This window comes from Coregonus clupeaformis, chromosome 11, assembly GCF_020615455.1.
Source record: "Coregonus clupeaformis isolate EN_2021a chromosome 11, ASM2061545v1, whole genome shotgun sequence".
In the NCBI taxonomy this organism is placed as follows: domain Eukaryota; kingdom Metazoa; phylum Chordata; class Actinopteri; order Salmoniformes; family Salmonidae; genus Coregonus; species Coregonus clupeaformis.
Window position 1 is genome coordinate 32,744,606 of NC_059202.1, and position 25,387 is coordinate 32,769,992.

The window sequence follows — 25,387 nt, forward strand, 5'->3', positions numbered from 1 at the left end:
AGGAGGGAGGGAGGGAGAAATATAAGACACACGGCAATAGAGGGGAAGGTAACACAGCGGATAACTTCCCTGTCAGGCTCACCATGTTTCTGCTGCAGACTGTGACTGTTATTTCTCTGACTGTCGTTCTCCTGGACGCAGTGGAAGGTAAGACACAATAACACCTACACTATACCGTCAGCAGTATGCACCCTGCTGGGAGCCAGTTTAGCAGGGAAGCGATGGCGAAGGAGATTAAGCTAGAGGAGAGGGGAAGAGAGCCAATACGGGAGCAGCAGCAGGGAGAGTCATGGATGTAAACAGAGGGCTAGAATGCAGGAAGACAATGATTTCAAAACTAACAAGCTAACTGAATACCTAATAACAAGCTAACTGAATACCTAATAACAAGCTAACTGAATACCTAATAACAAGCTAACTGAATACCTCATAGACTTTCATGGGAAAAGTGATAGATGATGTCAATGATAATATATGACAAGGTTCAGAGCAGCTTTTATATGACATGCATATGGTAACTGTAATCTCGGCTAATGTTATTGTGTTTACTCGCTCTGATTGGACAAAAAGGCTTGTCATGTAGTCACAGTGCCACTGGCATAACAGTACATTGTTGGGGATCATGGGATGATCTAGCTAATTCCTCTGGCATTCTAGTGTGTATAGGGGGTGTGTAATACTCCTGACTCTGTCTGCACAAAATATTACATATTAACCTTACATAGTCCAACTAAACTGTATAGAATAGTGCAATGATATGCGTTGCATTCCTACTAAAATATTTGCCATTTGAGCTAATTTCTATCATAACAACCCTCCTTAGCGATCAGCCTTCATATACTGTAAGTGTGCTTTGACGAGTCTGACATAAGGGTATGTCTCTCTCCCCCTCACTTTCTCTCTCTCCCCCCTTTCTCTCTCAGGTAAGGGGGTACAGATGCAGAGAGACGTTCAGTGCTGTATGCAGTACTCCCATGGGAAAGTGCGCACCAAAGACGTGCTGAGGTTTGAAGTGCAGACAGAGGGGCCAGACTGCAGCATACAAGCCATCATGCAAGTATTCCAACTATCCCCAAGCAACTCGCAGACATAGAACATATTCCTCTCACAGCTGTGAGGCATTGTCATCTATCCAGGTCATGTTGTTATGGCTCAGATTCTACTGTAATTGCCAGGGATGTGAGGAAGGAAATAGGTGGGAATAACAAGCCATAAAGAAAAAGATGCCTCACTAGCCAACTTTGTTGAAGCTTTGGTTCAGAGAAGGCTTTATTGAAACCATGCTGCATATCTACAGTATGTTCTGAATGTTTCAGTTGGAAAGTTGGTGTGGTGAATGTTCTTTATCTGTTGTGGCTGCAGACTGTACACCAAGAAGGCGGTGAAGTGTGCTGACCCCAGAGACAGAAGGGTCAAGAGGTTACTGAGGAAGCTGCTCCAGAGGCAGAGGACCAAAGCACATAGGACCATGTGGCTCCACCCTCATGGCAACCTGCCAGTCATGTCGGAGGTGGGAAATATGCACTGTGTTTATACACATAGGGCTCAATTCAATCTAATGCACATTGCAGTTACGTATACTACATTAAAATACTACATAAACATTCCTATGGTGGGAGTGATTGAATCCAGCCTGTACATCCAAACGGCTTTATTAGATAGTGGTAATGATAGCGTTATTGAAAAGTGTGCTGTAGACGTTTCTCCCTGATTTATGTCTCCATAGACAATGATTTTCCACACTTTTCTCTCTCAGGACAAAAAGGATGTGTGGGATGCCCTCCATGTGGAATGATTGTGAGGTTGCTGTTACCACAGGAGGATGATTACTGTCATAGGTGACAGCTGTTTAATATTGTACTGTATTGTCTCCGCATAAACTTACAGTTTCTGACATTTATGTTGCACTTAAATTGCCCTTTGGGGACAATAAAGATTTATTTAACTGAACTATCTTTCTTGTCATTGCAGGCCAAGTAAACTTCCAGCGGCTTCTCGTCCTAACTCAGCCAAGCTTGCTGACTCTCCAGTCGTCTCGTGTCACTATCTATCTGCCTGGGAGAGTGTAGTGGCTGAGTTGTCATCGCCATACATTGCAGAGTCCATGAGAGGTTTTGATATATAGCTAAATGTCTTTTACACACTGTCGCTAACTATGCCAAAGTATTTGCCAAGTATTTCTGATTACTCTTTATTCCGAGAAACCGGTCTTCACCATCTATGTATGGCTGTTCAACTTCATAGATGGCTTGTTCTCGCCTGAAACACAATGTTATGTAGAAAAATGCACTGTTTGTTTAAACACATCTAAAGTGGATATTTTATAAATAAATTAACCAGAAAGAGTTATATTTTCCTCCTCATTGTGTCTTATTGCAGCCTAGGCTCATTCTTCAAAAACCAGTATTATAGGTCAGTGGGTTCTTTATTTTTTTAAGGTATATTTTTGTACTTTTTTTGCTTTATTGAAGAGATAGTAAAGACTGGGGGAGGGTAAGTCAAAGGGCAGTGGGCCAGATTCAAACCTATGCCGACATACATGTGTGCCGGGGTCAGAGGCTTTAACTGCTGGACTACACAGTCCACAATGGGTTACTCTGGGAGTGTCCGTGTGATTAAATACACAGAGTATACCAAACATTAGGAACACCTTCTAAATATGGATATTAATGTTTTGTATACATTGGTTCAAGTAGGTTACCCTATGATTTCTCTTATAGGTACAGTTATCACAGTCACTGGTATAAAACAAGCAGAATAACTGCTGTATGAATAGTTTGGAACAAAACTGAGTTGCCCAGAGAGGTTGAAACCACACGCTGCTTCTGTTTACTGGCTCTGGGTGGATGCACTCTGTTTGATGTTGAGGTGCCAAGCATCTTCCCTCCCAGATAAAAGGTGATTTAATGCTTCCCAAATCATTGAGCTTCTGGCTCAACACTGTTTGAGACACCCAAAGCTGCTCTGGCACTCCATTTGACAGTTCATTAATTTCAGCTAAGACAGCTTGACACCATATCACTACCTAGAGGTTTTGACCACATAACTGGCAACAATGGGGAGGTTTTACTCGATGAGAGGCAGTACTGTAAGTGTGAAGCCAGCTGGAATGCACTGCAAGTGTTCAGTACTGCAGTTTAGACTGGTCGGAGCAAGAATCCATGGTGAATCAGGGACAAAAACAGAAGGAGATTCTCCACCAGGGGTAGCCATTTTCTGTGCGTTAAGAATATAGCCATGCTATCACACTATCACCTCAGATCAACCAAAAGAGAACAGGAATCTCCTGGGGAATCTCTCGCTGTCTGAATAGCCTCATTTATACCTGGCGCTAACATGCATCCTTGGTCCTGATCTTGTCCACATTCTGATTGTTCCCACATTTCCAGATATGCGTCTACACATGGTAGTAAAATGTGTCTCTTATCCCTCCACTGTGTCTGGATTGTGACCAGATTTCCTAGTCCCTCCCTGTATGCAAATATTTTGACAGATATTCTTCCAAAATAATATTTATTTATTTTAAGACACATATGTCTGTCGTAAGTCAATGGTGCCAGCAGTCAAGGAAGGATAATGATGCTTTAAATGGTCTTAGATCTGTCTACACTTGTGAGATATCCAGACACTGCATGCCTGACTACCTCCGTTGGTGATCAGGAAGATCTGAAAACAATCAGATCAGAATGTGTGTTTTGATCATCTACAAATGTGAGCACAAAACCACCAGGTATAAACAGGGCTTCTGTCTCTCTCAACCACACTTATCAACCTACAGATTCACACAATTGCTGTCAATTCCTGAGACATTTATTTGTTGCGACTGTCATATTCTTCCATCAAAATACTGATAATGACAGTTCCCAAAAGCAATCAAAATGTAAACCATCTCACGAAAACATAAATAAACTATTTAATACGTAAAACAAGAGGCACAAATGAGAAATGACCATGTAAGATTACAGCATCAAGGAAAGGGAATATCTAGTGAGCACTTTAGTTATAAGTCAAGAAATCTATTTAGATCTCCCTGCTCATATTCTACAAATGGACCAAATGTACACTACTGGTCAAAAGTTTTAGAACACCTACTCATTCAAGGGTTTTTCTTTTAATATCTTCTGTATACCAACCCTACCTTGTCACAACACAACTCAAACGCATTAAGAAGGAAAGAAATTCCACAAATTACTTTTTAAGAAGGCACACCTGTTAATTGAAATGCATTCCAGGTGACTACCTCATGAAGCTGGTTGAGAGAATGCCAAGTGTGTGCAAAGCTGTCATCAAGGCAAAGGGTGGCTATTTGAAGAAACTCTAATATAAAATATATTTTGATTTGTTTAACACTTTTTTGGTTACTACATGATTCCATATGTGTTATTTCATAGTTTTGATGTCTTCACTATTATTCTACAATGTAGAAAATAGTAAAAATATAGAAAAACCCTTGAATGAGTAGGTGTTCTAAAACTTTTGACCGGTAGTGTACATTCAATCCTTGCATGGTCTGAAAACACTCACAACACTCTTAAACAACCAACAACATTGGGGGAAAACATATCATGTAATACAGTAGCCTATGCGACATCCTTTTGTCAATATGTACAGAAACATACCACAGCCCCAATGATATCAACATTTCACATATTTCAGCCTTGAGTGACTTGTGGTAAAATAACAGGGCACTAGTACCAACATATGTTCAGTTAAGAAACACTAGAGCTAACACTGAAAATAAATATTTGTTACCCAATATTGTTTTGAAAAAAGAAAAAGAAAGTCTAACAACCCCAATTTACCTCAATAAGTAACATAGAAATCACCCAAGTGTAAAATATTATTACAGATATCCGTACAAATATATACTGTATACATTCACATTGATGCAATTGACAGAGATCAAGCAAAGTACATTATATCAAAACTGATGACAATACTTCAATGTTTATTTTCAAAACTGTTGAAAAACTGCTTATCAAAGTTGGTATCATGGATAATATGATAGGCCTACAACATTTCCTCTATGTAATGTTTGGGGCAGAAAATCGAATGGCTTAAGAGAAAGCATAATATACACTTGAATTATATTAGAGGTAGATTCACAATAAAAACAACAACCACCATCTACAGAAGTGCAACTGAGGCTGCTATAAACTCAAATTGATTACGTCAAAGATACTAAAAGTGTAAAAATTTAAAAAAGAAACAATCAAGCCATGCAACAAAACCAGCTAAGTGATGGTGAGTATAGGAATGGATTTTCCATTTATTCACATATTTAAAAAGGTCATTGAATGGCAATTATTTTCTTGTTCATGTAAATGAATCGGATACAGAGTACATAACAACAGTCTAAAGTGGTCTCTACTGATATGAACACATAGGATAAGAGAAATCAATATGGTAACTAGATGCAGTTGAAGTCGGAAGTTTACATACACCTTAGCCAAATACATTTAAACTCAGTTTTTCACAATTCCTGACATTTAATCCTAGTAAAAATTCCCTGTCTTAGGTCAGTTAGGATCACCACCATATTTTAAGAATGTGAAATGTCAGAATAATAGTAGAGAGAATGATTTATTTCAGCTTTTATTTATTTCATCACATTCCCAGTGGGTCAGAAGTTTACATACACTCAATTAGTATTTGGTAGCATTGCCTTTAAATTGTTTAACTTGGGACAAACGTTTCGGGTAGCCTTCCACAAGCTTCCCACAATAAGTTGGGTGAATTTTGGCTCAGTCCTCCTGACAGAGCTGGTGTAACTGCATCAGGTTTGTAGGCCTCCTTGCTCGCACACACTTTTTCAGTTCTTCCCACTCATTTTCTATAGGATTGAGGTCAGGGCTTTGTGATGGCCACTCCAATACCTTGACTTTGTTGTCCTTAAGCCATTTTGCCACAACTTTGGAAGTATGCTTGGGGTCATTGTCCATTTGGAAGACCCATTTGCGACCAAGCTTTAACTTCCTGACTGATGTCTTGAGATGTTGCTTCAATATATCCTCATGATGCCATCTATTTTGTGAAGTGCACCAGTCCCTCCTGCAGTAAAGCACCCCCACAGCATGATGCTGCCACCCCCGTGCTTCACGGTTGGGATGGTGTTCTTCGGCTTGCAAGCCCCCCCTTTTTCCTCCAAGCATAACGATGGTCATTATGGCCAAACAGTTCTATCTTTGTTTCATCAGACCAGAGGACATTTCTCCAAAAAGTACGATCTTTGTCCCCATGTGCAGTTGCAAACCGTAGTCTGGCTTTTTTATGGCGGTTTTGGAGCAGTGGCTTCTTCCTTGCTGAGCGGCCTTTCAGGTTATGTCAATATAGGACTTGTTGTACTGTGGATATAGATACTTTTGTACCTGTTTCCTCCAGCATCTTCACAAGGTCCTTTGCTGTTGTTCTGGGATTGATTTGCACTTTTCGCACCAAAGTACGTTCATCTCTAGGAGACAGAACGCGTCTCCTTCCTGAGCTGTATGACGGCTGCGTGGTCCCATGGTGTTTATACTTGCATACTATTGTTTGTAAAGATGAACGTGGTACCTTCAGGCGTTTGGAAATTGCTCCCAATGATGAACCAGACTTGTGGAGGTCTACAATTTTCTTTCTGAGGTCTTGGCTGATTTCTTTTGATTTCCCCATGATGTCAAGCAAAGATGCACTGAGTTTGAAGGTAGGCCTTGAAATACATCCACAGGTACACCTCCAATTGACTCAAATGATGTCAATTTAGCCTATCAGAAGCTTCTAAAGCCATTACATAATTTTCTGGAATTTTCCTAGCTGTTTAAAGGCACAGTTAACTTAGTGTATGTAAACTTCTGACTCACTGGAATTGTGATATTGTGAATTGTAAGTGAAATAATCTGTCTGTAAACAATTGTTGGAAAAATTACTTGTGTCATGCACAAAGTAGATGTCCTAAACGACATGCCAAAACTATAGTTTGTTAACAAGAAATGTGTGGAGTGGTTGAAAAACAAGTTTTAATGACTCCAACCTAAGTGTATGTAAACTTCCGACTTCAACTGTATCTACGGAAAATTTGATTTCACCTGTCCAGTTCTTTCATTAGTGTCATCTAGACAATGCTTCCATGGACTCAGATTTGGACTGAAATTACCAAAAGAGTTGGTGATATGGTTAAGAGTGTCAAAACAATCCCTAGCCACTATCCCTAGAGTGTTTGCAGATCTGAAGTTAACCAGATACAGTACCAGTCAAAAGTTTGGACACACCTACTCATTCAAGGGTTTTTCTTTATTTTTACTATTTTCTACATTGTAGAATAATAGTAAAGACATCAGAACTATGACATAACACATATGGAATAATGTAGTAAACAAAAAAGTGTTAAACAAATCAAAATATATTTTAGAATTTAGATTCTTCAAAGTCGCAACCTTTGCCTTAATGACTGCTTTGCACACTCTTGGCGTGCCTTGTTAAAAGTTCATTTGTGGAATTTCTTTCCTTCTTAATGTGTTTGAGCCAATCAGTTGTGTTGTGACAAGGTAGGGGTGGTATACAGAATATAGGCCTATTTGGTAAAAGACCAAGCCCATATTATGGCAAGAACAGCTCAAATAAGCAAAGAGAAACGACAGTCCATCATTACTTTAAGACATGAAGGTCAGTCAATCTGAACAATTTCAAGAACTTTGAAAGTTTCTTCAATTGCAGTCGAAAAAACCATCAAGCGCTATGATGAAACTGGCTCTCATGAGGACCGCCACAGGAAAGGAAGACCCAGAGTTACCTCTGCTGCAGAGGATAAGTTCATGAGAGTTACCAGCCTCAGAAATTGCTGCCCAAATAAATGTTTCACAGAGTTCAAGTAACTGACACATCTCAACATGAACTGTTCAGAGGAGACTGCGTGAATCAGGCCTTCATGGTCAAATTGATGCAAACAAACCACTACTAAAGGACACCAATAAGAAGAAGAGACTTGCTTGGGCCAAGAAACATGAGCAATGGACATTAGACCCGTGGAAATCTGTCATTTTGGTCTGATGAGTCCAAATTTGAGATTGTTGGTTCCAACCGCCGTGTCTTTGTGAGACGCAGAGTAGGTGAACGGATGATCTCCACATGTGTGGTTCCCACTGTAAAGCATGGTGGAGGAGGTGTGATGGTGCTTTGCTGGTGACACTGTCAGTGATTTATTTAGAATTCAAGGCACACTTAACCAGCATGGCTACCACAGCATTCTGCAGCGATACGCCATTCCATCTGGTTTGCGCTTATTGGGACTATCATTTGTTTTTCAACAGGACAAAGACCCAACACACCTCCAGGGTGTGTAAGGGCTATTTGACCAAGAAGGAGAGTGATGGAGTGCTGCATCAGATGACATGGCCTCCACAATCACCCGACCTCAACCCAGTTGAGATTGTTTGGGATTAATTTGACCGCAGAGTGAAGGAAAAGCAGCCAACAAGTGCTCAGCATATGTGGGAACTCCTTCAAGACTGTTGGAAAAGCATTCCAGGTGAAGCTGGTTGAGAGAATGCCAAGAGTGTGCAAAGCTGTCATCAAGGCAAAGGGTGGCTACTTTGAAGAATCTAAAATATATTTTGACTTATTTAATATTTGTTTGGTTACTACATGATTCCATATGTATTATTTCATAGTTTTGATGTCTTCAATATCACTCTACAATGTAGAAAATAGTAAAAATAAAGAAAAACCCTTGAATGAGTAGGTGTGTCCAAACTTTTGACGGGTACTGTAGGTGTTAGCAACCTAGGCATCCAATATCTTTCCCCATTTTGCTTGCATCTACTGTATCCAGTTCCTCCATTCTACAAACACTGAATAAGTACAGTGGAGGCTAGTGGTTGTTTTCAGACTGGGCCTATACATTCCCCTGTCCTGACCCCTACATGGGGGTCTCACTGTTGTGGTGCTTCACTGAGTCGTTCTCCTGGCAGATGAGCTGGTAGGACTTCTCGTTCTCTTCGATCACTGAGTTGCCCACCTCAACATCCTGGCTCTGCAACTCCTTGCGCGACAGGTGCTCCACGATGCCCGCCCCCAGAGAGTCCCCCAGCACATTGGTAGTGGTCCTCAGTCGGTCCCTGCACAGGTACACACATTATGACGCACAGACATTATATAGTGCGCGCACACACACACACACACACAAATGCACGCACAAACACTCCTTCCGGGTGTCAACCTCTGCGCAGCCACACAAAAACACAAGGCAATCCTTGGAGTAATCCACCCACAAGTTATAAAAAAAATGAATGTCAACCATTGTGTGTAAATCAAGCTATGAGGCATGCAGGAAAGTGTACACAACACCACACCACATCACAACATTAGAGAGGGCTAGTTGTTAACAGTTCATAAATTACAATAATCTGATGCACATAATGCATAGACAACCTTTCAGGGGGATCTGTTCTAGTGGGGTGGCGGCCTTACAGTGACATTTAGGCAGACTTACAGGAACCAATCCACAGCAATGATCATCGTTATGTCCTCTGTGGGCAGTCCCACCGATGTCAATACAATCACCATGGTAACCAGACCAGCCTGTGGGATGCCTGCTGCTCCGATGCTGGCAGCTGTTGCCGTGATACTGTGGAGGGATGGCACCAGCACCATTTAATAAGAAAGAGAAACACACATTGCAGTAGGGAATCGGTGGGGAGTGATATGTGAAAAATATTTAAGGCTGATCCGGGAGGACAGGGTTATAGACTAACTTTTTCCAATGGTGGCACTGGTGCTACCAACTTTTTAAGTTGATGGCACCAGCACATGATTTGGTCACACCAATTCTTCACCGCTGCACGCCGATAATAACTTGACCTGTGTCCCATAATGTACCTGCATTCCATACAGAACCAGGCTAATAATGACTAGCCATCTCTTAAATTAGCATATCCTTCCAGGGCTTGACAAATTTGCCAGTGGCACACCGAGCCAAAGCCAACTGAAAGCTACTGGCCCAAATGAAAAGAATACTGGCCCGGGAAAGTGGACGATGCGCACATCATTTAAATGTTATCTTGAATTTGCGGGCTAAGCAAGTAGCCTATGATAGCCTACCCTCCATACACAAATTATTACATTTTAACTTGACAATATCATATTTACATTGATTGTTTGGAGGGAAAAAATAAAACCTTTGCGCAATCTCAAATAGGGTGTTATTGTTAGCGATTTTGAACAGTTAATCTACAGTTGTAGGGCCCTATAAAATCAGTTTTTGTATTTTGGTAAATTCCGTTTTGCCGGTTAAGTTTTTCCTGGTTTCCGAAAACACCATTTTTAAAAATAGAAAAACAAAGAAAAAATATGTATGTTCCAAATCCACAACAATGCTTAAATCACATTAGGAGACCACTTTTGAGGTTTGAGAACAATATAAATAAAAAGATTGGAGGGTGTAGTTGCCCTTTAATTCAATTGTGTGCCATCAAGAGACCGTGTTTTTGTACTGTACAATGTAGTGTAGGCTAATCAAATCAAATAAATGTTTATTTGTCACATGTTTCGTAAACAACATGTGTAGACTAACAGTGCAGAGCTAAAGATAATTATTTATTTTTTAACAAAGAAATAGTGACATATGGAATAAATACACAGTGAATAACGAATAATAATGATGAGTAAAAATAACATGACTATACAGTTCATTAGGAAAGTATTCAGACCCCTTGACTTTTTCAATATTTTGTTACGTTTCAGCCTTATTCTACAATCTACACACAATACCCCGTAATGACAAAGCAAAAACAGGTTTTTATAAATTTTAGCAAATTTATACAAAATAAAAACTGAAATATTACATTTACATAAGTAATAATATAATAATAATATGCCATTTAGCAGACGCTTTTATCCAAAGCGACTTACAGTCATGCGTGCATACATTTTTTTTGGTGTATGGGTGGTCCCGGGGATCAAACCCACTACCTTGGTGTTACAAGCGCCGTGCTCTACCAGCTGAGCTACAGAGGACCACTCAGACCCTTTACTCAGTACTTTGTTGAAGCACCTTTGGCAGCGATTACAGCCTCGAGTCTTCTTGGGTATGATGCTCCTAGCTTGGAACACCTGTATTTGGGGAGTTTCTCCCATTCTTCTCTGCAGATCCTCTCGAGCTCTGTCAGGTTGGATGCGGAGCATCGCTACACAGCTATTTTCAGGTCTCTCCAGAGATGTTCGATCATGTTCAAGTCCGGGCTCTGGCTGCGCCTCTCAAGGACATTCAGAGACTTGTCCTGAAGCCATTCCTGTGTTGTCTTGGCTGTGTGCTTAGGGTCGTTGTCCTGTTGGAAGGTGAACATTCGCCCAAGTCTGAGGTCCTGAGCGCTCTAGAGCAGGTTTTCATCAAGGATCTCTCTGTACTTTGCTCCGTTCATCTTTCCCTCAATCCTGACTATTCTCCCAGTTCCTGCCGCTGAAAACATCCCCACAGCATGATGCTGCCACCACCATGCTTCACCGTAGGGATGGTGCCAGGTTTCCTACAGACGTGACGCTTGGCATTCAGGCCAAAGCGTTCAATCTTGGTTTCATCAACTGGGAATTCTGAAAAAAACAAGGTTTTTTAGCTCAATTGGTAGAGCATGGCGCTTGTAACGCTTGTAATGCCAGGGTAGTGGGTTCGATCCCTGGGACCACCCATACGTAAAAATGTATGCACACATGACTGTAAGTCGCTTTGGATAAAAGCATCTGCTAAATGGCATATTATATTATTATTATGATGTCAGTGATCTTCAGGTCCGAGCTCTAGAAAGAGGCCAGAGTTCCCGACTTGGAATTCCGAGTTGGATGACCGTTCAAAACGTATTTTCTCAGTCGGAGCTCATTTTTTTCAGAGTTCCCAGTTGTCTTGAACTCACTGAAGTCTGAGATTTCCCAGTTCCGAGTTTCCAGTTGTTTTGAACGCAGCAGAAGTCATGCTGGGATTTTAAAAAATGTTTTTATTTAACCTTTATTTAACCAGGTAAGCCAGTTGAGAACAAGTTCTCATTTACAACTGTGACCTGGCCAAGATAAAGCAAAGCAGTGCGATAAAAACAACAACACAGAGTTACATATGGGGTAAAACAAAACATAAAGTAAAGTACAACAGAAAAATATATATACAGTGTGTGCAAATGTAGCAAGTTATGGAGGTAAGGCAATAAATAGGCTATAGTGCAAAATAATTACAATTAGTATTAACACTGGAATGATTGATGTGCAAATAGAGATACTGGGGTGCAAATGAGCAAAATAAATAAAAATATGGGGATGAGGTAGTTGGGTGGGCTAATTTCAGATGGGCTGTGTACAGGTGCAGTGATCAGTAAGGTGCTCTGACAACTGATGCTTAAAGTTAGTGAGGGAGATAAGAGTCTCCAGCTTCAGAGATTTTTGCAATTCGTTCCAGTCATTGGCAGCAGAGAACTGGAAGGAATGGTGGCCAAAGGAGGTGTTGGCTTTGGGGATGACCAGTGAGATATACCTGCTGGAGCACATACTACGGGTGGGTGTTGCTATGGTGACCAATGAGCTAAGATAAGGCAGGGATTTGCCTAGCAGTGATTTATAGATGGCCTGGAGCCAGTGGGTTTGGCGACAAATATGTAGTGAGGACCAGCCAACAAGAGCGTACAGGTCACAGTGGTGGGTAGTATATGGGGCTTTGGTGACAAAACGGATGGCACTGTGATAGACTACATCCAATTTGCTGAGTAGAGTGTTGGAGGCTATTTTGTAAATGACATCGCTGAAGTCAAGGATTGGTAGGATAGTCAGTTTTACGAGGGCATGTTTGGCAGCATGAGTGAAGGAGGCATTGTTGCGAAATAGGAAGCCGATTCTAGATTTAACTTTGGATTGGAGATTCTTAATGTGAGTCTGGAAGGAGAGTTTACAGTCTAACCAGACACCTAGGTATTTGTAGTTGTCCACATACTCTAGGTCAGACCCGTCGAGAGTAGTGATTCTAGTTGGGTGGGCGGGTGCCAGCAGCGTTCGATTGAAGAGCATGCATTTAGTTTTACTAGTGTTTAAGAGCAGTTGGAGGCTACTGAATGAGTGTTGTATGGCATTGAAGCTCGTTTGGAGGTTTGTTAACACAGTGTCCAATGAAGGGCCAGATGTATACAAAATGGTGTCGTCTGCGTAGAGGTGGATCTGAGAGTCACCAGCAGCAAGAGCGACATCATTGATATACACGGAGAAAAGAGTCGGCCCAAGAATTGAACCCTGTGGCACCCCCATAGAGACTGCCATAGGTCCAGACAACAGGCACTCCGATTTGACACATTGAACACATTGAAGTAGTTTGTGAACCAGGCGAGGCAGTCATTTGAGAAACCAAGGCTATTTAGTCTTCCAATAAGAATGCGGTGGTTGACAGAGTCGAAAGCCTTGGCCAGGTCGATGAAGACGGCTGCACAGTACTGTCTATTATCGATCGCGGTTATAATATCGTATAGGACCTTGAGCGTGGCTGAGGTGCACCCATGACCAGCTCGGAAACCGGATTGCATAGCAGAGAAGGTACGGTGGGATTCGAAATGGTCGGTGATCTGTTTGTGAACTTGGCTTTCAAAAACATTCGAAAGGCAGGGCAGGATGGATATAGGTCTGTAACAGTTTGGATCTAGAGTGTCACCCCCTTTGAAGAGGGGGATGACCGCGGCAGCTTTTCAATCTCTGGGGATCTCAGACGTTACGAAAGAGAGGTTGAACAGGCTAGTAATAGGGGTTGTGACAATTTCGGCGGCTAGTTTTAGAAAGAATGGGTCCAGATTGTCTAGCCCAGATGATTTGTAGGGGTCCAGATTTTGCAGCTCTTTCAGAACATCAGCTGTCTGAATTTGGCCAGCCATAGCAAAATGCTTGTTGAAATTCTCGATTATTGTAGATTTATCGGTGGTGACAGTGTTTCCTAGCCTCAGTGCAGTGGGCAGCTGGGAGGAGGTGCTCTTATTCTCCATGGACTTTACAGTGTCCCAAAACTTTTTGGAGTTAGTGCTACAGGATTCAAATTTCTGTTTGAAAAAGCTAGCCTTTGCTTTCCTAACTGCTTGTGTATATTGGTTCCTGACTTCCCTGAAAAGTTGCATATCGCGGGGGCTATTTGATGCTAATGCAGTACGCCACAGGATCTTTTTGTGCAGGTCAAGGGCAGTCAAGTCTGAGGAGAACCAGGGGCTATATCTGTTCTTAGTTCTGTATTTTTTGAATGGTGCATGTTTATTTCAGATTGAGAGGAAATTACTTTTAAAGAACAACCAGGCATCCTCTACTGACGGAATGAGATCTATATCCATCCAGGATACCTGGGCCAGGTCAATTAGAAAGGCCTGCTCGCTAAAGTGTTTTAGGGAGGGTTTGACAGTGATGAGGGGTGGTCGTTTGACCGCGGACCTGTTACGGATGCAGGCAATAAGCCAGTGATCGCTGAGATCCTGGTTGAATACAGCGGAGGTGTATTTAGAGGGTAAGTTAGTCAGGATGATACAGTGGGGAAAAAAGTATTTAGTCAGCCACCAATTGTGCAAGTTCTCCCACTTAAAAAGATGAGAGAGGCCTGTAATTTTCATCATAGGTACACGTCAACTATGACAGACAAAATGAGGAAAAAAAAATCCAGAAAATCACATTGTAGGATTTTTAATGAATTTATTTGCAAATTATGGTGGAAAATAAGTATTTGGTCACCTACAAACAAGCAAGATTTCTGGCTCTCACAGACCTGTAACTTCTTCTTTAAGAGGCTCCTCTGTCCTCCACTCGTTACCTGTATTAATGGCACCTGTTTGAACTTGTTATCAGTATAAAAGACACCTGTCCACAACCTCAAACAGTCACACTCCAAACTCCACTATGGCCAAGACCAAAGAGCTGTCAAAGGACACCAGAAACAAAATTGTAGACCTGCACCAGGCTGGGAAGACTGAATCTGCAATAGGTAATCAGCTTGGTTTGAAGAAATCAACTGTGGGAGCAATTATTAGGAAATGGAAGACATGGAAGACCACTGATAATCTCCCTCGATCTGGGGCTCCACGCAAGATCTCACCCCGTGGGGTCAAAATGATCACAAGAACGGTGAGCAAAAATCCCAGAACCACACGGGGGGACCTAGTGAATGACCTGCAGAGAGCTGGGACCAAAGTAACAAAGCCTACCATCAGAAACACACTACGCCGCCAGGGACTCAAATCCTGCAGTGCCAGACATGTCCCCCTGCTTAAGCCAGTACATGTCCAGGCCCGTCTGAAGTTTGCTAGAGTGCATTTGGATGATCCAGAAGAGGATTGGGAGAATGTCATATGGTCAGATGAAACCAAAATAGAACTTTTTGGTAAAAACTCAACTCGTCGTGTTTGGAGGACAAAGAATGCTGAGTTGCATCCAAAGAACACCATACCTACTGTGAAGCATGGGGGTGGAAACATCATGCTTTGGGGCTGTTTTTCTGCAAAGGGACCAGGACGACTGATCCGTGTAAAGGAAAGAATGAATGGGGCCATGTATCGTGAGATTTTGAGTGAAAACCTCCTTCCATCAGCAAGGGCATTGAAGATGAAACGTGGCTGGGTCTTTCAGCATGACAATGATCCCAAACACACCGCCCGGGCAACGAGGGAGTGGCTTCGTAAGAAGCATTTCAAGGTCCTGGAGTGGCCTAGCCAGTCTCCAGATCTCAACCCCATAGAAAATCTTTGGAGGGAGTTGAAAGTCTGTGTTGCCCAGCGACAGACCCAAAACATCATGCTTCTTAATGCTTCTTAAGACCAATTTAGGTCACCAAGCAGTACGAACTCGGAGGATAAATGGGGGGCAATCAATTCACATATGGTATCCAGGGCACAGCTGGGGGCTGAGTGGGGTCTGTAGCAAGCGGCAACAGTGAGAGACTTATTTCTGGAAAGGTGGATTTTTAGAAGTAGAAGCTCAAACTGTTTGGGCACAGACCTGGATAGTATGATAGAGCTCTGCAGGCTATCTCTACAGTAGATTGTAACTCCACCCCCTTTGGCAGTGCTATCTAGATGGAAAATGTTGTAGTTGGGGATGGACATTTCAGAATTTTTGGTGGCCTTCCTAAGCCAGGATTCAGACACTGCTAGAACATCAGGGTTGGCGGAGTGTGCTAACGCAGTGAATAACTCAAACTTAGGAAGTAGACTTCTGATGTTAACGTGCAGAAAACCAAGGCTTTTACGGTTACAGAAGTCAACAAATGATAGCTCCTGGGGAGTAGGAGTGATACTGGGGGCTGCAGGGCCTGGGTTAGCCTCTACATCACCAGAGGAACAGAGGAGGACTAGAATAAGGATACGGCTAAAGGCTTTAAGAACTGGTCTTCTAGTGCGTTGGGTACAGAGAATAAAGGGGGCAGATTTCCGGGCGTTGTAGAAAAGATTCAGGGCATTATGTACAGACAAGGATATGGAAGGATATGAGTACAGTGGAGGTAAACCTAAGCGTTGGGTAACAATGAAAGAGATAGCATCACTGGAGGCACCGATTGAGCCGGTCTCGTCGTGTATGGGGGGTGGAACAAAGGAACTATTTGAGGCAGTTTGAGAGGGACTTGGGGTTCTACAGTGAAATTGTATAATAAGAACTAACCCAAACAGCAATAGGCAAGGCATATTGACATGGGAGAGAGGCATAACGCAATCACAGGTGTTATTAGAGAGAGCTAAGACAACAACTGGTAATGGCGATAAAGTTTGGGCTGAGGCTAATCAGAATAAACAGGACAGGGTACTGTGTAAAGGAACAGTCCAGCAGGCATCAGCTGTGCAGCTGAGTGATCATAAGGTCCAGTGAACAGCAATATGTGAGTCCGAGAGCAGTTCAAATTGGTGCTTCAGCACAGCGAGCAGGAAGCACGGTTGTGGTTTGCGTGTGCTAGCGGGCCGGGACTAGCAGATGGATCTTCGTGGTCGTCGCAACGGGAAGCCTGTTGAAACCACCGACGATTACGTCAGCAGACCAGTCGTGATGGATCGGCAGGGCTCCGTGTCAACTCTGGGAGGTCCTGTCCGGTTGACAGAGAGGTAGATAGCCGGGAGATGTGCTTGACTCAAGGCTAGCTCAAGGCTGATTAGCCAACAACAACGTTCATATGGTTGCAACTAGCTAGTTGCGATTATCCAGTCCAGTGATTCAGTGATTCCGGCAGAAAATCCGATAGGTTCTGGGATGACAGCATGGCCAATGTATTCAACCTTTTCTGGCCCATGGTGTTGCGTGTGAATGTTTATCCTTTTAAGCTTGGAAAAGAGACACTTAAACCCAGACTTGGGACCCACATACCCTCTCCACTGAATAGCAGGCAGGGGAAGTAAAATAGGGATTGCTTTGCTGCCATAGATTTACATTAGAAGTGCCCATCCAAGAAGGTTCAAGGTCATTGGCCACAGATAAAATGACGTCAAATCACGTCATATCTACCGTAGCTTTGATTGGACTGATCATGTCAACATCATACTTTCAAAATCTTCGCTAGCAAGCTAGACAAGCAGTCATCATCATGAATCTGTCATGAGCCCCCTCCTCAGCGGGTTCCCATCTTGTGTTGCTTCCACTCTGCTCATCACTACTTAGCCACCCATCCCAGCTCCCCTCCCCCCCCTTGCTCGGCCCGACTATTTACTCCCGCGGCGGCGTATCCCCCTATCCTCTCTCCTTATATCTTTCTCTCTCTTCTGCCCTTCAGATCGTCTGCAAAGCTCACACCCGGAACCTGTTTGCTCGCGCTTCTGGCTCACCCTGGTTTTGTGACCCCGGACCTGCCTGTTTATTGGATACTCTTCTGCCTTAGGAGATCCAGACCTGCTTCTGCCATTACGACTCCTGACTACTCTTCAATCCCGGTAACTCTGACCAGCCTTCTGCCTTGCTACTACGTTTTTTGGATTCCCTTGAACTGTACTGCTGCCTGGTTTCATTCCGCCCTGTTGTGTCTGTGTTTCCTCCCCCCCCCCCCCAGGACTTCTGGACCACCAACCACCGGCGTCATCGGACGCATCGCTGCCACTGGGGGGAGGCACAGACCCAGCACATCGGACGGGATAACCCCTGGAGCCTTCACTCACTCCCTACATCCCTTTCCCTTTAAGTTTAAATAAACTTTCTGGTGTGACGCAATTGTGGTCCTCTTGTCGTCTGTCTGAATCGTGACAGAATCACATCGACAATCTACTGGCAAATCCTTTTCAATCATTGTCATATGAAGATAAATTATAGATAAAAGGTATTGGTGCTCATCAGCCATTGGACATAAACATTACACAAGTTGGAAATCGCAAATTCAACAATGAGTGGTTTGGAAGCAATCACTAGCCTGCTATTCAGTGGAGTGGGTGTGTGGTCCAAGTCTGGGTTGAAGGGTCTCTTTTCCAAGCTTAAAAGGATAAACATTCAACACCATGGGCCAGAAAAGGTTGAATACATTGACCATGCTGTCAATCCAGCATGACTTCTGCCACGTTCAAAATAACTGGAAACTCGGAACTGTGAAATCTCAGACTTCAGTAAGTTCAAGACAACTGGGAACTTTGAAAAAACAAGCTCCGACTGGGAAAATACGTTTTGAACGGTCATCCAACTCGGAATTCCAAGTCGGGAACTCGGGCCTCTTTCTAGAGCTCCGACCTGATGATCACTAACGTCATGATTCAACCTTGTTTTTTTAGAATTCCCAGTTGTCTTGAAAGCACCATAAATCCAGAGAATGCCAGACTTTGATGACAAAATTTCACCACAAGGACCACCGCGCCACCTTCCTGTTCAAGTGAGCACAGCACAACAAGGTGAGTCCAAAAATGTCTTGTATGCTGCTGCATAAATTATTTAATATGCCAGGGAGATATGTATACTGTAGCTAAGAAAGTAATACTAAGTGTATGTTGTGTAGTAAGCTGTTAGTAGCCCATGTGCCCCACCCTAATAATTTGTCCCTCTCCCCCTCATAACTTAGCCTACTGTTCTGACTTGGTGGTGCACATGTAGCCTATAGCCTGTTTTAGAGAAATGTAACCATCTAATATTGTAAGAGCTTTCATTGTCTGCTTATATGCCCCCTTTATTTATCCTACGGTTCCGACTTGGTGTACAGGGAGAATACTGTAAGAACGGCCCATGTTCTGAATTATGTTGCTGTACATTTCAAAAGTGCTGAACAAATAGTTATATTGACTACGTCCATCCTAGCTCGCTCATTAATGTCTTAATCGAAATTACGGATTTCCTCTTATCCGCTCGCCGTCCCCTTATGCCATAGTTTGTACATCTCAATTGTCAATAGAAACCACATTGGTTTAAGCAAGTCAGCAATATCAGCTATGTTTTTTTTAAAGGCAGTAAATGAGGCTGAATGATCTGTTTTGCTGCCAGACAAGTCTCCGCTGATAGCCAGGTGTAGCAGTGGTAAGGATTCACTCCATGGTGCTGAAAAGAAAGCTCTGCTGTTGGGACAGCTTTATGTAGGCCCTAACAGTTTGTGGGCACCGTTTGTCACCGTTATAGTGCAATTAATGTATTGTTTAGTGTTGTGCTGTGTAGTGCCTTTGCTGGCATGCAGCTAAAAAAAAAATGTTTTGTTTGCCCCACAAAGATTTATGTACTAAAATCGCCACTGAGTGTTGCTGAATTGTCTAGTAGTCTCAGTCCTGACCTTAATCTGAATTAAAATCAGTGATAAGCATTGAACATTGTTGTCCATTAATGATTCCCAACCAAATTTACTGAGCTTGAGTAATTTGACAAAAACAATAGATATGTTGCCCTAAGAGTTGTGCAAGGTTAGAATAATCTTATTCTAAATTATTCACAGCTGTAATGAATGCCAAAGGTGCTTCCACCAAGTATTAACTCTGGGGTGTGAAAACATACACAATCAATACATTTTAATTTCTTATTTTTCTGTAATTGTTTCTATAATTTTTCTTTCTCTTTGAAAAAGAGGAGTGAGTTGTGTAGAGCTATACCAAGATAATCAAATATAATCCCTTTTTAGATTTAATTTTAAGGCCTGCAAAGAAAAAGACCAGTGTCTGTGTTCTTTTGCCCATCTTAATCATTTATATTTATTGGCCAGTCTGAGATATGGCTTTTTCTTTGCAACTCTGCCCAGAAGGTCAGCATCCCAGAGTCGCCTCTTCACTGTTGACGTTGAGACTGGTGTTTTGCGGGTACTATTTAAAGAAGCTGCCAGTTGAGGACCTGTGAGGCGTCTGTTTCTCAAACTAGACACTCTAATGTATTTGTCCTCTTGCTCAGCTGTGCACCGGGGCCTCCCACTCCTCTTTCTATTCTAGTTAGAGCCAGTTTGTCTGTGAAGGGAGTAGTACACAGCGTTGTACGAGATCTTCAATTTCTTGGCAATTTCTCGCATGGAATAGCCTTCATTTCTCAGAACAAGAATAGACTAACGAGTTTCAGAAGAAAGTTATTTGTTTCTGGCCATTTTGAGCCTGTAATCGAACCCAATATTGCTGATGCTCCAGATACTCAACTAGTCTCAAGAAGGCCAGTTTTTTTTGCTTCTTTAATCAGCACAACAGTTTTCAGCTGTGCTAACATAATTGCAAAAGGGTATTCTAATGATCAATTAGCCTTTTAAAATGATAAACTGGGATTAGCAAACACAACGTGCCATTGGAACACAGGACTGATGGTTGCTGATAATGGGCCTCTGTACGCCTATGTAGATATTCCATTAAAAATCAGCCGTTTCCAGCTACAATAGCCATTTACAACAAGAACAATGTCTACACTGTATTACTGATCAATTTGATGTTATTTTAATGGACAAAAAAATTTGCTTTTCTTTCGAAAACAATGACATTTCTAAGTGACCCCAAACCTATGAACGGTAGTGTATGTTAAAACAGCTTTCCATATTCTAGCTGTGTGTGTGTGAAATGTGGTACCTCTATCACCAAAGTTACAATCCAAAAACATAGCTGACCCACTAATGTCGATGGCACAATATGGGCTATTTTTTAAACAATAGTTGTAGCTGATGCTTTCAAAGTTGGTTATATTTTATATAATTTGAAAGGTAATTCTGTTGACCTGAACATTCCAATGTGTCTGATGGATAGCTGTGAATCTAAACGTTCCAATTATATATGATTAAAGGGTATACGTGAGCAATAACTTGTTGTAGGGTAAAATCCCTATGGGAAAAATGAATGGGATGGAGGGATGAATGAAAGAGTGATAACAGAGAAAGCTACCATTGCTGCACTGCTATCAAACATTTTCCAACTCAAGGGACCTTCAACAAAATCACTATGAGACATTGTCAGCCCAAGTGAGCCCGACGGCCCAAATTTGGATGTCTGGCTAATGGACTATTTGCACCAACTCTCCTGCACTGACTCTATGTACAGTGGGGAAAAAAAGTATTTAGTCAGCCACCAATTGTGCAAGTTCTCCCACTTCTCCCAAAAGATGAGAGAGGCCTGTAATTTTCATCATTGGTACACGTCAACTATGACAGACAAAATGAGAAAAAAATATCCAGAAAATCACATTGTAGGATTTTTAATGAATTTATTTGCAAATTATGGTGGAAAATAAGTATTTGGTCAATAACAAAAGTTTCTCAATACTTTGTTATATACCCTTTGTTGGCAATGACACAGGTCAAACATTTTCTGTAAGTCTTCACAAGGTTTTCACACACTGTTGCTGGTATTTTGGCCCATTCCTCCATCCAGATCTCCTCTAGAGCAGTGATGTTTTGGGGCTGTCGCTGGGCAACACGGACTTTCAACTCCCTCCAAAGATTTTCTATGGGGTTGAGATCTGGAGACTGGCTAGGCCACTCCAGGACCTTGAAATGCTTCTTACGAAGCCACTCCCTCGTTGCCCGGGCGGTGTGTTTGGGATCATTGTCATGCTGAAAGACCCAGCCACGTTTCATCTTCAATGCCCTTGCTGATGGAAGGAGGTTTTCACTCAAAATCTCACAATACATGGCCCCATTCATTCTTTCCTTTACACGGATCAGTCGTCCTGGTCCCTTTGCAGAAAAACAGCCCCAAAGCATGATGTTTCCACCCCCATGCTTCACAGTAGGTATGGTGTTCTTTGGATGCAACTCAGCATTCTTTGTCCTCCAAACACGACGAGTTGAGTTTTTACCAAAAAAGTTCTATTTTGGTTTCATCTGACCATATGACATTCTCCCAATCCTCTTCTGGATCATCCAAATGCACTCTAGCAAACTTCAGATGGGCCTGGACATGTACTGGCTTAAGCAGGGGGACACGTCTGGCACTGCAGGATTTGAGTCCCTGGCAGCGTAGTGTGTTACTGATGGTAGGCTTTGTTACTTTGGTCCCAGCTCTCTGCAGGTCATTCACTAGGGTCCCCCCGTGTGGTTCTGGGATTTTTTGCTCACCGTTCTTGAGATCATTTTGACCCCAAGGGGTGAGATCTTGCGTGGAGCCCCAGATCGAGGGAGATTATCAGTGGTCTTGTATGTCTTCCATTTCCTAATAATTGCTCCCACAGTTGATTTCTTCAAACCAAGCTGCTTACCTATTGCAGATTCAGTCTTCCCAGCCTGGTGCAGGTCTACAATTTTGTTTCTGGTGTCTTTTGACAGCTCTTTGGTCTTGGCCATAGTGGAGTTTGGAGTGTGACTGTTTGAGGTTGTGGACAGGTGTATTTTATACTGATAACAAGTTCAAACAGGTGCCATTAATACAGGTAACGAGTGGAGGACAGAGGAGCCTCTTAAAGAAGAAGTTACAGGTCTGTGAGAGCCAGAAATCTTGCTTGTTTGTAGGTGACCAAATACTTATTTTCCACCATAATTTGCAAATAAATTCATTAAAAATCCTACAATGTGATTTTCTAGATTTTTTTTCTCTCAATTTGTCTGTCATAGTTGACGTGTACCTATGATGAAAATTACAGGCCTCTCTCATCTTTTTAAGTGGGAGAACTTGCACAATTGGTGGCTGACTAAATACTTTTTTTCCCCACTGTGTAAACACTGGTCTTTACCCACACACTCACACATACTTGCACTAACACCCCAACACACACATAGACACACACACACACACGCACTACATACACCCACATACACATAACAAGCGCACACACATACTGACACCACACACACACACATTTTCACACTCACCACATATGCTGCTGCTACTGTCTATTATCTATCCTGTTGCCGAGTCACTTTACCCCTACTACAGTATATGTACATAGCTACCTCAATTACTTTGTACCCCTGCACATCGACTCGGTACTGGTGCTCCCTGTATATGGCATGTTATTTTTACTTGTTATTGTTATTCGTTATTCACTGTGTATTTATTCCTTGTGTCACTATAAAAAAATATATATATATCTTTAACTGCATTGTTAGAACAGGACCTGTAAGTAAGCATTTCACTGTTAGTCTATACCTGCTGATTACGAAGCATGTCAAATCAAATCAAATCAAATCAAATCAAATTGTATTGGTCACATGCGCCGAATACAACAGGTGCAGACATTACAGTGAAATGCTTACTTACAGCCCTTAACCAACAGTGCATTTATTTTTTACAAAAAAAATAAAAATAAAACAACAACAAAAAAAGTGTTGAGAAAAAAAAGAGCAGAAGTAAAATAAAATAACAGTAGGGAGGCTATATATACAGGGGGGTACCGTTGCAGAGTCAATGTGCGGGGGCACCGGCTAGTTGAGGTAGTTGAGGTAATATAATAATAATAATAATAATATGCCATTTAGCAGACGCTTTTATCCAAAGCGACTTACAGTCATGCGTGCATACATTTTTGTGTATGGGTGGTCCCGGGGATCGAACCCACTACCTTGGCGTTACAAGTGCCGTGCTCTACCAGTTGAGCTACAGAGGTGTACATGTGGGTAGAGTTAAAGTGACTATGCATAAATAATTAACAGAGTAGCAGCAGCGTAAAAAGGATCGGGTGGGGGGGCAGTGCAAATAGTCCGGGTAGCCATGATTAGCTGTTCAGGAGTCTTATGGCTTGGGGGTAGAAGCTGTTGAGAAGTCTTTTGGACCTAGACTTGGCACTCCGGTACCGCTTGCCGTGCGGTAGCAGAGAGAACAGTCTATGACTAGGGTGGCTGGAGTCTTTGACAATTTTGAGGGCCTTCCTCTGACACCGCCTGGTATAGAGGTCCTGGATGGCAGGAAGCTTGGCCCCAGTGATGTACTGGGCCGTACGCACTACCCTCTGTAGTGCCTTGCGGTCGGAGGCCAAGCAGTTGCCATACCAGGCGGTGATGCAACCAGTCAGGATGCTCTCGATGGTGCAGCTGTATAATTTTTTTGAGGATCTGAGGACCCATGCCAAATCTTTTCAGTCTCCTGAGGGGGAATAGGCTTTGTCGTGCCCTCTTCACGACTGTCTTGGTGTGTTTGGACCATGATAGTTCATTGGTGATGTGGACACCAAGGAACTTGAAGCTCTCAACCTGTTCCAGTACAGCCCCGTCGATGAGAATGGGGGTGTGCTCAGTCCTCTTTTTTTTCCTGTAGTCCACAATCATCTCCTTTGTCTTGGTCACGTTGAGGGAGAGGTTGTTGTCCTGGCACCACACGGACAGGTCTCTGACCTCCTCCCTATAGGCTGTCTCATCGTTGTCGGTGATCAGGCCTACCACTGTTGTGTCGTCGGCAAACTTAATGATGGTATTGGAGTCGTGCCTGGCCATGTGACCATGTATATATTTTTTTATGTTGTGTTTGCTAGGGATGTGACACCACTCTGGCCCCCGAGGACTGGAGTTGCCCTTCCCTGTGCTAAACCAACACTCCATGGTAGAGGTCATCCGTCTTGGGTAGTGAAGTCAATAGAAGAAAGCCAATAACATGGAGTTCGGCATAGACCACAAAATCCATCTTAACAAGACCACGAAAACACCTTGTTATTTTCTCTCCTCTAATGTAGTTACAAAATTAGATAATATGCCTTTCTTGAGATTTTACAAAATTATTTATTGTTAAAAATAACTTAATAATTGAAAAATACTTCATACTTAAAAATAACTTAATAGTTGAAAAATACTTAATACTTAAAAATAACTTCATAGTTAAAAAATACTTATTACTTAAAAATAACTTAATAGTTGAAAAATATATATTTTATTTTTTATTTTTTATTTATTTATATACAGTGCCCTCCACTATTATTGGCACCCCTGTTTAAGATGTGGTCGAGGACTTCCAAAAATTCTCATTTTTTTTTAAACAACATAGAACCCAAATGCAAAAAAAGAGAAAAATCCAACCTTTTATTTAAGTACATTACTTTGGTGGTAAAAAAGAAAATCACACATTTAGAAAAAAAAAACTTGAAATCATGTGTCCCACAATTATCTGCA

The 25,387-nt window shown here is 42.2% G+C and overlaps 2 protein-coding genes across 2 annotated transcripts in view; one reads left to right on the forward strand and one right to left on the reverse strand.

Moving 5' to 3' along the window:
- LOC121577307 (C-C motif chemokine 17) lies at window positions 1-2,349 on the forward strand. Its single transcript, XM_041891071.2, has 5 exons — window positions 1-147; window positions 924-1,053; window positions 1,363-1,510; window positions 1,757-1,838; window positions 1,972-2,349. Exons 1-4 carry the CDS (start codon window positions 84-86, stop codon window positions 1,793-1,795), a joined length of 381 nt encoding a protein of 126 aa, XP_041747005.1. The 5' UTR covers window positions 1-83; the 3' UTR covers window positions 1,796-1,838; window positions 1,972-2,349.
- A 6,378-nt stretch (window positions 2,350-8,727) lies between these two features.
- Window positions 8,728-25,387, reverse strand: part of LOC121577308 (excitatory amino acid transporter 1-like) — a 40,571-nt gene continuing 23,911 nt past the window's right edge. The window contains exons 11-12 of the mRNA XM_041891072.1: window positions 9,467-9,601; window positions 8,728-9,092 (exon numbers count right to left, since the gene is read on the reverse strand). Coding sequence (XP_041747006.1) covers window positions 8,894-9,092; window positions 9,467-9,601 — 334 coding nt within the window. The 3' untranslated portion in view covers window positions 8,728-8,893. The remainder of the gene's footprint in view (window positions 9,093-9,466; window positions 9,602-25,387) is intronic.

Bases quoted from the DNA above. Each gene is read 5' to 3' on its own strand.
- LOC121577307 (XM_041891071.2), top strand. From the start codon at position 84: ATGTTTCTGCTGCAGACTGTGACTGTTATTTCTCTGACTGTCGTTCTC. The intron at 1,054-1,362 runs GCAAGTATTCCA...TTGTGGCTGCAG, and splicing joins TGCAGCATACAAGCCATCAT to ACTGTACACCAAGAAGGCGG. The intron at 1,511-1,756 runs GTGGGAAATATG...TTTCTCTCTCAG, and splicing joins ACCTGCCAGTCATGTCGGAG to GACAAAAAGGATGTGTGGGA.